The sequence below is a fragment of the Puntigrus tetrazona genome, chromosome 6 (assembly GCF_018831695.1).
Source record: "Puntigrus tetrazona isolate hp1 chromosome 6, ASM1883169v1, whole genome shotgun sequence".
NCBI classification, from domain to species: Eukaryota; Metazoa; Chordata; class Actinopteri; order Cypriniformes; family Cyprinidae; genus Puntigrus; species Puntigrus tetrazona.
The window spans coordinates 3,023,038-3,035,217 of record NC_056704.1 but is presented as its reverse complement, the minus strand read 5'-3'; the positions used below and the strand labels follow the sequence as shown (position 1 = coordinate 3,035,217).

Sequence of the window (12,180 nt, the reverse complement as noted above, 5' to 3'; positions counted from 1 at the left end):
GTAATGAATCATCAAACACTGAATCATCTGAGTAAATATATTTGCAATACTATTCAATGATTTCACAATCAAAAAAATGGCTACGTCTCGCAAATATTAAGAACATATAATTTTTTCTTGTTATAAGAACAAAGCCAAGCTATCAGCCCACCCTCAAACCACTGTGAATTTTAAAACTGCTTAAAATGCACCACTCAGCCATTTTCCACATTTCAGATCAGGAAGAGAAAGCATGTGGGCGCGGTCGCCCCCGCCCCCTCTCACCACTCACCCAATGGAATGCCCACAAACTTCCATACTCCGCCCCTAATTAAGCGCGTAACCCTGCACGCAACGAGTTTCTTGGGCGTCGCCGAAACGCCCCTTCTTCAACGTTCAGCCAATAAAAGAGTTGGCCAAATTTACATATACTTCCCTAACTAAGAGTCTAGTCAAACAGTTGCGCTGTTTCTGCGTTTAAGGCCCGCATTGAACCTAACGCACACTCGGTGGTGCGTTGGTGAAGTTTTGAAAAGCTATTTTCTCAGACGTTCAAATCGAAAAAGACTCAGTTTTTGAAAAGCTTACTCTTATATAACCGTGTAAAATTATTCTTCACAATGGATGATGACATAAGCTCCACGACCCCATCGTATGGCTTTCAGCATGATGAAGAAGAAGACGAATACAGAGCAGACAAACACAAGAACTCGTTGATGGACGAAGGAGCTGATTTCTTGCCGAGAGAGGCAGAAGCTAATGTTCTAGACGTCGATGATATCTTAGATCTGGCTGGAGGAGCGAAAGATGCGCTGGAGAGGCACAGGTCCACATTGCCACGTACCGAAGAGCCTCTGCTGGACTTTACAGATCCAGAACCGGAACCATCATCCACCTTTAAACCAGAGCCAGAAGCTGTCAAACCCTCGCCCATCCGTGCGTTTGAAGACGCAACAACAAAACCGACGAAATCAGAAGAAAAAGATGAGAAAACAACAGTCACGCCATCCAAATCTACCTGTTGTTGTTCGTGTAAGTACATTTTATGTATTCGTAACTTATTCGAATTTGAAGGATGTAAGATGTGTAGACGTTATCACTGAATAAAAGTAAATGCAAGCAACTTTTTTCTTTCTTTTTTTTTTTTTTTTTTCCACCCAACATGTTACACCGGGAACAACTGACATGACGTCAGATCCGTTTGAATTATTAACGTTACATGTATTAATCAAGACCGCCTGACTTTTTACCTACTTTTTCTGTTGCAGTAATGTAGTTTGATGTTTCTGATTTATATTAAATCTCTGATTCCTATTTATTGAGCTTATCTCAACAAGTGACGCTTATACAGCAAAGACAATAAAGGTTTTATGAACTGGCTACAGTCAAGAAAGCATATTACCGATTCCTCTAATGTGGCTGCAAATAATGTTTGTCAGTTTCGTTGCTGCATACTTTGAACTTTTTTTTTTTACAAAAAAGAGGCTCTTGGGAATTTTTTAAAAAAAATTTCAACGTCATCTCGATTGCGTCCCTTTACCGCCATCTTGTGGACTGACGCGTAAAATAATCACGACATCGTGCTGGTTGCCAAACAGTTTCTATTAGAAAGTGATTTGGTTTTATTTTATTTGTCTATTTCTATAAATATGTTTTTAATTCGGCACCAAATACTTAATGGACACCTCCTCCCTATTGTAAATGAAGGCTGGATAAGGTCAGTTTAGTTAGGTGACCCAGTTTACTCAGAAATGTCATTGACCTTGAGGAAAACGTGGTGACCCGTAGTCACAATGTTCTTCATGAGTCATTCATTGGACATTCATACTTCAGTGCCATAATCATTACAGCCTAAATTGTGTGCACTAACCTGTTACCTAAAGCAGTAAAAGGCCCATTTTTCACAATGTCATTCCAAACCAAGACTTTGCACACATCAGCTTATAAGTGAGTTGTAGGTAGGTTATTATAAAAGCTGCTTTTTTCAATTTTGTTAATGCTTATTTAATGGTTTAAAAATAAATATTGCATCAAAATTACCATTACATTTATTTATTTATATATATATATATATATATATATATATATATATATATATATATATATATATATATATATATATATATATATATATATATTTTTTTTTTTTTTTTTTTTTTCATTTTTAAAACTTTTGGTTGCCAAGCCAGTGTTTCTAACTTAGTGTTTTTCATTAGTTCTTCTTGTATGTTTTCATCTTTAAATGAAGACACATTCGGTTTTTAGTTAATAATAATACTATAATAATAATAATAATAATTATGGTAGTAATAATAATTACAATATTAAGATTAATTTCGTTGTTTGTTTCTGTAAAGGAAACCCAAAAAATTCTCACGTTTGTTTCCATTTATTCAGAATGTTAATTTGCTCATAGGAACACTGAAGACCGGCCAAAGGGCGTCCACACAGAATTATTTTTGATAATGCGTTTAGAAGAATTAACTGTATGTGCATTACTCAGACGGCTCCCGGATTGTAGAGCGACCCAGCTGATGTTGTGCTAAAACCTCATGTTACTAGTACACAGCGTTCAACACCTTTGAATGTGGTCAGCTGACCTCAGCAGTGCTGGCCTGTGCAGAACGTGATCGGGCAGCTCTGCTAGGAGAGCCCTAGCGTCTCTCTCTACCCTTCAGTCCTGTCCTGCCCCAGCCAGAGACTCGTGCCTCCTTCCTCACCCCCGAACACCTCTTCTGCAGACCTGCAGACTGGAATGTATGACCGATGCATGCCAACTCAGATAACACGCCTTCTATGACAACCTCAGGGATGGAGATAAAGTACTGGAAAGAACAGGGTACATGCTTGTTTTCTAAAATGCCTGAAAATGGACCAAGGAGACCATTTTTGTGCTTGCTTTGTCCATAAATTTTATTGGGTGAAGCTGGAAGTAAGTTTTGCTCAGTTTTGAGGTCTTGCTTGCAAAAAGTGCTTGTGGGAGAGAATGTTCTAGATGCACCGAGTAAACGGTCCGGGGTGTCTTGATTACAAAGCATATTGCAACGGCAAGCATTTATCCCTCTGCCAGAGAATTCTCTTGGCAAACTGCCTGTTTGCTACACAGAATGTTGTACTGACTGCATATTCTGAATTTAGTGGATTTGTGAAAGTATAGGTGATGCAGCGTGTCTAAGCCGTTTACCGCTGCTTGAAGAGTCCTTGCAACATGAGAAGCAATTTATTGTTTTTAATTAGATTTTGTGTGTGTGCGCGTGTTGGCATCATTAAGCACTTTGTCATTGTTTTGTAGCTCTTCTCAGATTCTCGGAAGGGGAGGCAGTGCTGTTCAAATTGTTTATGCAAGCTGGCACTGAATGTGGCAATGAAATCAAGCTGGGAACATGTAATGAAGGGTGACGTCTATGCTAAACTTTTGCGAACCCTGAATGCTGGTTTATAAAAGGGATTTCTGGATAGACGCACCTAAAGTGTCTGACTTTAGGATAGAAACATGGCCACTTTGGACAAGATACGTATAAAATAGCTGCTTTCTCTTCTCTTGTCTTCCCCAAGATATCTCTAGAGATTTTTTTTTTTCTCCAGTGATAGTTAATAATACACTTTTAATACACGTTACTGTTTGAAATTTTATATATATATATAGTATATGAACACCAACAATATATATATATATATATATATATATATATATATATATATATATATATATATATATATATATATATATATATATATATATATATATATATATATATATATATTGTTGGTGTTCAAAGAATACATTAAATTGTTCAAACGAGACGAAGGCAAGGGTACTTTTATTTCAAATAAATTTACTTTTCATCCATCACTTAATTCTGAGAGGAAAAAGGATAAAACATTTCTACAAAAATATTACATAGCAATAATAATAAGTGTGTTTTGATTACCAAATCATAAAATACCATGTGACAGGCTGCAGTAATAATACTGAAAATTTTTAATCGCTGTGTAATGTAATTTTGCATGCCTTTAATATATTTTAAAATGTATTAAAATTGAGAACAGGTATTTCTGTCTAGCAATCTGTGCTGGACATAAAATAAATAAAAATTATTATTATTATTTTTTTTTGACAGTGTCATTTGGTCAAAAGTGTTTGATTCTTCTGTTTTCCTAATCGATAAACGATCGCCAATATTCTGAACTTTTATTTTGTATTTGATGTTGAGCGCTTCTTGGTTGAAATGTGGCGGATAACACGGGGACTTTTGTTTTGACATCGTCAATTTCGACCGGAACTGCCATTTGTCATCGGTGCTGCGTGCTTCTCGTGTGTTCTTGGCCCTGGCTGTCTGATCGCAGATGAGCGAGATGGATTCCAAACAAGGTTAGTTAGTGAGTTAGACCGTTAAACGCTCTGTAATTGCGTCCCTCCTCCACGCGTCACCCTTGATTTACGCGCATATGCACTTCAATTTGCGTTTACACGCACTGTCGATGATTTAGGAGAAAAATTGAATGATAAAATCAGTTTTTGTCGCGGGGGGGTCTTGATAAGGCCGCAGTACTTTACGTGGTGCACTATAAAAGTGCTCATTAACACACCTATTTATGAGCAGATATGCATATGTGATGCATGTGATACGAAAATGTGATGCATTAATACTTTGTGGACTGCTCGGTTTCGATAAGCTTATGCAACGGTCTGTTGGCAAGAGTACAAGAGGAAGGACAGCTTGTTCTGCTGAACGAACCCAAGTTCTTCGGAGTTATTGATTAAATAAATCGGCTTTTTGGATGGATGATGTTTGTCTTTAGAAATGCAGTGAGAAAAAGATAGCCCATGCTTGTTTGCCATGGACTCTGATCAGACATATTGGCACATATTGTAGATTGTTTAATTATTGAAGGGTCCTTGACTGACTGCGAGGTTTCTGTCCTATTTTTATCCTCCCTCAGCACGAACAGACCAGGTTTGCTGTAAAGTCAGAATTCAATGTCGTCCTTTAGTGTTTGCATGAGCTGTTTTTTTGTTTCTGAATGGATTTTAGATGTTCAGTGTGGTCACAAATAATTTGTATATGGATATAATCTGTTTAATATATGCTCATCTTGGAAGCCAGCAGCACATCTATAGCAGATTTCCACATATCATCTTTCGAGCTCTACACTGAGCATGTTTATTTTGAACATTACCTTTTGATAAAAATCTGTATTCTGTCTAAGCCTCTATTAAGGACGTGTTTTTATGTTGACAGCTAGTAAAGCATTGCTTCTTTTGTGTGCAATTAACATATTTCAGAATGAAAAGGTCAGGTGTGAATATAGCACTATTTTGGCCAGTTTGATTCATTGATTAATGTTTGCAATTTTGAGATTAACAGCATAGGTTAATAACTTCCTAATTGGACAATTAATTGAAGTTCCTAAAACTGTGTGGATTTCTGCTTGCAATTAATATTATAACAGCTGTGAACTGAGTTAAATTATTGTGCAGACATTTAAAAAAATTATTTTAATACAGCAGTGCTGAATTTAAACTATTACATTTTTACAAAAAAATGTGTGTGTGTGTGTGTGTGTGTGTGTGTGTGTATATATACATATATATATATATATATATATATATATATATATACACACACACACACACACACAACATCTTTATATATATATATATATATATATATATATATATATATATATATATATATATATATATATATATATATATATATATATATATTTAAATGTGTATATATATTATAAATATACAATTTTGTATATTTGTTTTTTTTATATTTATGTATAGAAGGTATATAAAACATTTACGAAATTGTTGAATTACGACATTATAAGCAAGCAATACGACAAGCAATATAAACTATTTGCGTGTATAAAAATATATCTTTATAGAACAGTTAAGTTTTACATGCTTAATTTTATTGTTTGTGTAAAATGTTTTTGCTGATTTTAAACAATTGAAGCAGTATGAGAAAAAAAACAAAACATGTATATTTAAGTTCAACTGTAGTAGTTTTAAATTCATTTTTCAATTGTCATTCACACAGTTTGAAAAATAAAGCTCATGTGATTGAAAAGGTGTTCATGCCTTTTTGCATTAAAGCTGAAAGTTGCACCTGACTGTTTGGGTCTGACGTAACTCCTCTTTTCTGTCGGCAGTGGTGGACCTGCTGTATTGGCGAGATCTGCAGAGGACGGGGGTGGTGTTTGGAGCCAGTCTGCTCCTGCTGCTGTCCCTCAGCGTGTGCAGTATTATCAGCGTGATCTCCTACATGGCCCTTGCCCTGCTGTCTGTCACCATCTCCTTCAGGATATACAAAGGCATTTTACAGGCTGTTCAGAAGTCAGAGGATGGACACCCCTTCAAGTGAGGACCCACGTGTGTCGCACGCATATTATAGTGTGATCGGCCTCACGCGTTTCCGCACCACGTTCGCTTTGCGTTGCCTGAGTGTAAAACGGTCAGGATAATCCTGCTTTGATCAGTTTGTGTTCCAGTTTCTGTAAGAAGGCAGATCTGTGGAGCTTAGCTTCTGGGCTTACACGAGGTGCTCGGTTTTGATTCTCTGCCAAAATATTTAAGCCTCAGAGAGGGGAAAAAAAAAAAAAAAACACATTTAAAGAATCTTAAAGTTGTTTTGGAAGAAAAGCGGTTGCAGTATCGTTTGTATCTCTCAGAAGGCCTGTGTCAGGCTCCGTTCCAAATCGAGCGAGCTGCTTTGCTGCGTAGTCAGCTGCCTTCGAAGGCAACTTCTTAATTCAAATGAAACCTCTTTAGTACGTTTGAAATGCTCTACATTGGCAGCAACTTTATTGCTCTAGAGAAAAGATGCTGCTTAAGCATAGCGCGCAGGAGTCCTGACTCGCAGTTTGATGCTAGATTTGTTCATTTTAAAGAGCGTAAGGCTAATTGTATCGAGTATAAATAAACACAAGACAAAGAATTGTGAAATTATGTGGGGTTTTTAAAAAAAACTCTTGACAGGCAGAAGTATGGGTTTGTTTTTGACATGTTAAGAATGGTGTCAATGCACAGGCTAAACATGCATAAAAACTCCTTTGACAAAACCAACTGCAGATGTTCTATTGAAAGTGTAATCTATTAAATGCCATCAACAAATCATTTAATATCTTCAAACATGAAGTGTCTGTATAATTGCAGGGAGTTGTTTTGTTTAGATAATTACAGTTTACTGACAACTACTTCTACCAATTTTTTTCCATATTTATATATTAAACGCATGAGTCATTTAATAATTTCAAATATGAATTTTCTAATACTTAATCGAGATCATCAGTAATTAATGGGATCCCTCTTTTAGCAGTGAATCACTGAACTTTTGTAATCAAATGTTGTTCACTGAAGCCTTGTGATAAATGTAACGAAGGCTTGTTTACTAAATCATGTGACTTGCTGTAGTTTCAATACGCTCTTGGCCGAAACCGGGGAATCGTTCGTTTCAAACCAGCGAAGTTTTGCAATGCGGTGTTTCAAACAAACATAACTACTTGCTAACTCGCTAGGTTCATGGAACGGGGCTCTGGTATCATTTTAAACCCCCTTTCTCTTCCTACAGGATGTATCTGGATAAGGATATCGGGATCTCTTCAGAGTTGGTTCATAAGTACAGCGACACGGCTCTGGGGCACATCAACTGCGTGATTAAGGAGCTGCGACGACTCTTCCTGGTGGAGGATCTGGTGGACTCACTCAAGGTTGGTTCCTCCAGGAGACCAGAGGAAATGAGAACCTGAGCCTGCTGTATTCAGCTTAGCCTCTTTTATTTGATTTGGGCCTCCGTAACTGCTCTCAGGGTGAAGATTGGAAAATAAATCTTGTTGTCTTGATGTTTTTCGTGAGGCTGGTGAACAATAATGCCTCTGTAAGCTGTAGCAGTTTATGCTAAATTTGATAAAGGGTCCTCTCAAGAAATGGGCTTGAAATTGGCCTCGGGTGTCCGAAAACAAAGAACTCTACACATGTGTATGAAAACCGCACTGCTTGTGAAATGCAGGATAGACAGATATGCATTTATGTTACAGTCTGGTTGATATTGTGGTATTTTAAGATTATTGAGCTAGCTTAGCTAATTAAATGCACACCTATTTACATTTGTTTTTAATTTGTAATGTCTCATTTCACTTTTTTTACCTTTTGTCTCATTTTAGTTGGAAATCTTTGCTTACCAAATTGGCATAGAATGATTTCTGAGGGATCATGTGACGCTGAAGCTTTGCCACAATGGCAATAAATAGTTTTTAAAACATTAATATATAAAATAGCTACTTTAAATGTAAATCATATTTTCGGTATTGCTTTTTTTCAAAAACGTTCAACACCCTTCCAATTTCCGAACATGAGCTAACGTTACTTCTTATTGTGAACTGTGTTGTCTTCCATTGTACATGCTGTGTTTTGTCACAGGGCCTCACATTTGTTATTAGTAGGCAGGGTTGGTGGTCAGGTCTGGGGTGTTTGGTCATGTGCTGCAGGAGCGGGTCACGAACGGCTGCACAAAGAAGCCTTTGTCGATCGGGCCGAGAGGATTTGGACTGAGCTCTGATGGGATAGAAATGGTGCCAAAGAGATCTCCTCTCTCTCTCTCTCGCCACAGCCAGCAACTCTTTTTATTGGAGGTGGCGGGGTTAAAGTATCAGCTGTGATATAGCATTGAGGAATTTCAGTCATGTGATGCTCAGTTTTTAATGCCCTCACATGACAAGGTTCGCTGAATGATCGAGAATGAATAGCTGGGCTACACTTTCCACCCCACTAGGCTGAATGATCGAGAATGAATATATATATATATATATATATATATATATATATATATATATATATATATATATATATATATATATATATATATATATATATATATATGCATTAAATATAAAAAAACAAAAGAAAATTCACTCTGGGTGTGTAAACATAAAATTGTTGACAGCAGCAGAACTAGAGGTCACAAGTCATCTGGTTTACTAAAATACATGTTTGTATCCAGGGATAAGCACTTCTTAATCTTGCGTCAAAACGCCTGACATTTTAAGGAGTCGCCATGTTCTAACCGAAGTTTGTGGCGTAATGGAAAGCACCACTTACATTAATGTGAAATCAGCACCTCATGGCTTTTCTTGGCGCTGCATTGACCCACGTCTCAAACGCAGGGGAGCCCAGTGGACGGAAGCGTCCGTGTAAGGAGATTTACTGCCCTGCGAAGGGGGCGGTGGTTATGGGCCGTGGATAGAGTTACAGCCAGACCCCGCTGCCCTTTCAGAGCTCTGGAGGTTTTCCGCAGCTGGACGGTTAGCTTGCGTCCCAGCATTCAGTGTCTCTGTGGTCAGACGGCTATATTGAGTGACGTGTCCAGTTACGGGAGACAGTTTATGTGCCGGTGGGTTTTGAACAGGCGCTGCCATTTGTTGGGTCAGCTTGCAAAAAAAGTCGACCTTCTATTTTGAGTTCAAGGGAAACGTTTTTGAGCTAACAATAAAAATGTATGGAAATAGTCATTTGTTAGGCATTTAAAAATACACTACACTACTTTTTTTTGGTCAATTTATAATTGAGCTTTTATTGCCATTTTGACCATCTTTATGAATTAAGAAAAGTGTTAATCCAGATACAGAAGGTTACATTTAAAAATCTTTTTCTTTTTGAACATTCAGCAATAATTATTTACGATTTATGCAGAAATCGTTCCAATATGCTGGTTTGATTCTATAACGTTTCTTGTCAGTGGTGAAACGTTAGGGTTAAGGGTGCTTTATTTCTCTATTTACTTGATGGAAGCTGGTTAATCCCCTCTAAACTCCCTATTTTTCTTTCCTCTAAACAGTCAATGCTGTCACTCATTAATTGAATGCATCCTTGTTTAATACTGTCTTTCTCTCACGTAACCAGCGTTTCCTCTGTGATGAATGTTGACATGGTTTCCTCTCTTTCAGTTTGCAGTTCTCATGTGGATCCTGACCTATGTTGGTGCCTTGTTCAATGGTCTGACCGTTCTTATTTTGGGTAAGTCTACTAGTTCTAAATCTATATGTACTTTTTCGCAGTTGGCAAGTTTCAGAATTATAAGAATATGCCGTAGGTTTCAAAATGGGCTTTTTCTTTTAGGTCTCATAGGTGCATTCAGTTGGCCAGTGATCTATGAAAAGTATCAGGTATGTTTGGCGTGTATGCATTGATAACTTCTGGCTCAGGCAGCTGTCGTTGTTGATGAAGTATTTATTAGCCTTTGCTCGCAGTAAACACTATGATAAACCTATAATGTGTTCCTGAATGCTGTAATTACTCTTTTTCACTTCTAATACAGGCACAAATTGACCATTACTATGGACTGGTGAACAAGCAAGTCAAAGATGTTGTGGCCAAGTAAGTCTGTTTACATTCTGAAATATGATTGGTGTGTTATTTATTAAAACAGATGAGAAAATTATGATAATTTTGCAGCGTATTTAAAGTAATTGTAGACAAAATAGGCTTATTTTTGAATCAAAGAGATGCTGTTGTAGCATTCATTTGTTTTTATTTTAGTTTTCCGTTTTAATTTTAAAAGTGTTAGTAATCTTGTGCGTTTTTTTTTTATAATTTATTTGAAAAAATAGTTTCTATCTATAAGCGGTTTATGTATTTGTGGGTGTGTAATATTTATTAGCGTATGTATGAATATGTATATATAATGTGTGTGTATGTTTATATGTATGCACAAGTTATATTGTTTTATGTTTTTATGAAGTATGATTTTACTACACAAAATTACTAAACTACTACTAAAATTATTAGTAGCATAAATTAGTTTTCCCGTTCCTTGTGGACTGTAGTCATATTCTTTTGTTTGTGTCGTTGCAGGATCCAGGCGAAGATTCCCGGAGCAAAGCCAAAGACCGAGTGAAGAAAGTTAGCTAGTGTGTTATTTCCTTGCACGAGAAGTGATGGTGGAACAAGCGAAGACGGACAGAATCGTGTTTGGTTTGGAAAAAGGCCTTAGACGATGCAATGTAAACTTTACCCCCCCCCCCCCAAGTGTTTGAATCGATAGCGTAACTGAGAATGAAATCTTTAAACCTCTTATCAGTTTCTCTCACAAGCAGAGTCAACACTGTCTTTCACAGTAGATCTAGTTCTCCATGTTTAAAGTATAAACGCAGCTACGTAACACCATTACAGAATGTAGTCTGAGGAACTGATGTCGGCAAAAGCAGGAATCGATGAGGTTTTTTTCGTTTACCGTTCGGTCAGTGAAGCGTTCACCTTGTTCGAAGGCCATTTTGATTCATTTCAGTATGATAAAGGGAGTGAATTGTTTTGGTAACGAAGTTCCTTCACAACGAGTCTTTGTTTTTAGCTATTTTTTTCCCTTTTTGTTTGTACTTGGCGTGCTAGAACACAGTGGTGTTGTGGTGTAACTGTGTTAAAATTTATGCAATTCAATCGTGTTAGAGGTGAAGAGGCTTCTAGTCTTCTGTAGCAGAGTTTAAGAGCAGTTTTATTTCGCACTTGTCTTCAAAGGGATCTGTTACAGCATATTGCACCCAACTATTCATTGTTTTTGTTTCTTTTTTTTTTTTTTTAGCAAACTAGAACGTATGCTGTGCTGGCCTATCACCTTCTGTCATGTCAAAATCAACAACATGTTTGCAGAATTTGCCGTCAACATCGTGGATCGAATACCTGAAACGGCACACGCTCTTAAAAACCCGCAAACTTCAAGCACTGTTTCTTCATGCAGGTCATTTGTAAATGATAATTCAGTTTTGATGAAAATATGCTGAAGACTGTCTGTGAAATGCATTGTGAAAATAAGCCAATAAAGTACCAATAAAGCTTGTAGACAAACTATTTAGGGTTTGTGCCTAATTTTAAGCTTTGTTTCATGTTTACGGTGCAGTTTCTGACATGTACTTTGGCGCCATCCAGTGGTGCTGTGTGAAATTTTATTTGAATTTCATGTAGAGTGTCTCCTGACATTAACAATTCATACATTAAATATAATGCAAGCGACATTCATCTTGTGTAGTGTCTATGGGATAAGATATTTACATGAGAAAGCTGGTTTTCCTGCCCTTATAATAGTGTAGGCTCTTGAAATGAAAATCAGTTTGTTCTCACATTTACTCTTATCTTTGGGTAAAGGTGCTTTTAGAAGCTGCAGAAAAATACACCAATATTTTCTCTCCCCACAGATA

General features: G+C 36.9%; 1 protein-coding gene across 3 annotated transcripts; it reads left to right on the top strand.

The window, feature by feature from the left end:
* Nucleotides 1-424: 424 nt before the first annotated feature.
* Nucleotides 425-11,833, top strand: rtn4a (reticulon 4a). 3 transcript variants are annotated; one of them, XM_043241691.1, is made up of 7 exons: nt 425-1,011; nt 6,148-6,355; nt 7,566-7,704; nt 9,937-10,006; nt 10,109-10,155; nt 10,308-10,366; nt 10,844-11,833. In XM_043241691.1, exons 1-7 carry the CDS (start codon nt 600-602, stop codon nt 10,884-10,886), a joined length of 978 nt encoding a protein of 325 aa, XP_043097626.1. In that variant the 5' UTR covers nt 425-599; the 3' UTR covers nt 10,887-11,833. The 3 variants fall into 3 exon arrangements, with proteins under 3 accessions (XP_043097626.1, XP_043097627.1, XP_043097628.1); XM_043241692.1 differs by lacking the exon at nt 425-1,011 and adding an exon at nt 2,645-2,818; XM_043241693.1 differs by lacking the exon at nt 425-1,011 and adding an exon at nt 4,199-4,351.
* Nucleotides 11,834-12,180: the final 347 nt, after the last annotated feature.

Excerpts from the sequence above, each read along its gene's own strand:
- rtn4a (XM_043241691.1), top strand. The coding sequence starts at position 600 with ATGGATGATGACATAAGCTCCACGACCCCATCGTATGGCTTTCAGCAT. Across the intron at positions 6,356-7,565 it reads GAGGATGGACACCCCTTCAA|GATGTATCTGGATAAGGATA; the intron begins GTGAGGACCCAC and ends CTCTTCCTACAG. Across the intron at positions 10,007-10,108 it reads TCTGACCGTTCTTATTTTGG|GTCTCATAGGTGCATTCAGT; the intron begins GTAAGTCTACTA and ends TTTTTCTTTTAG.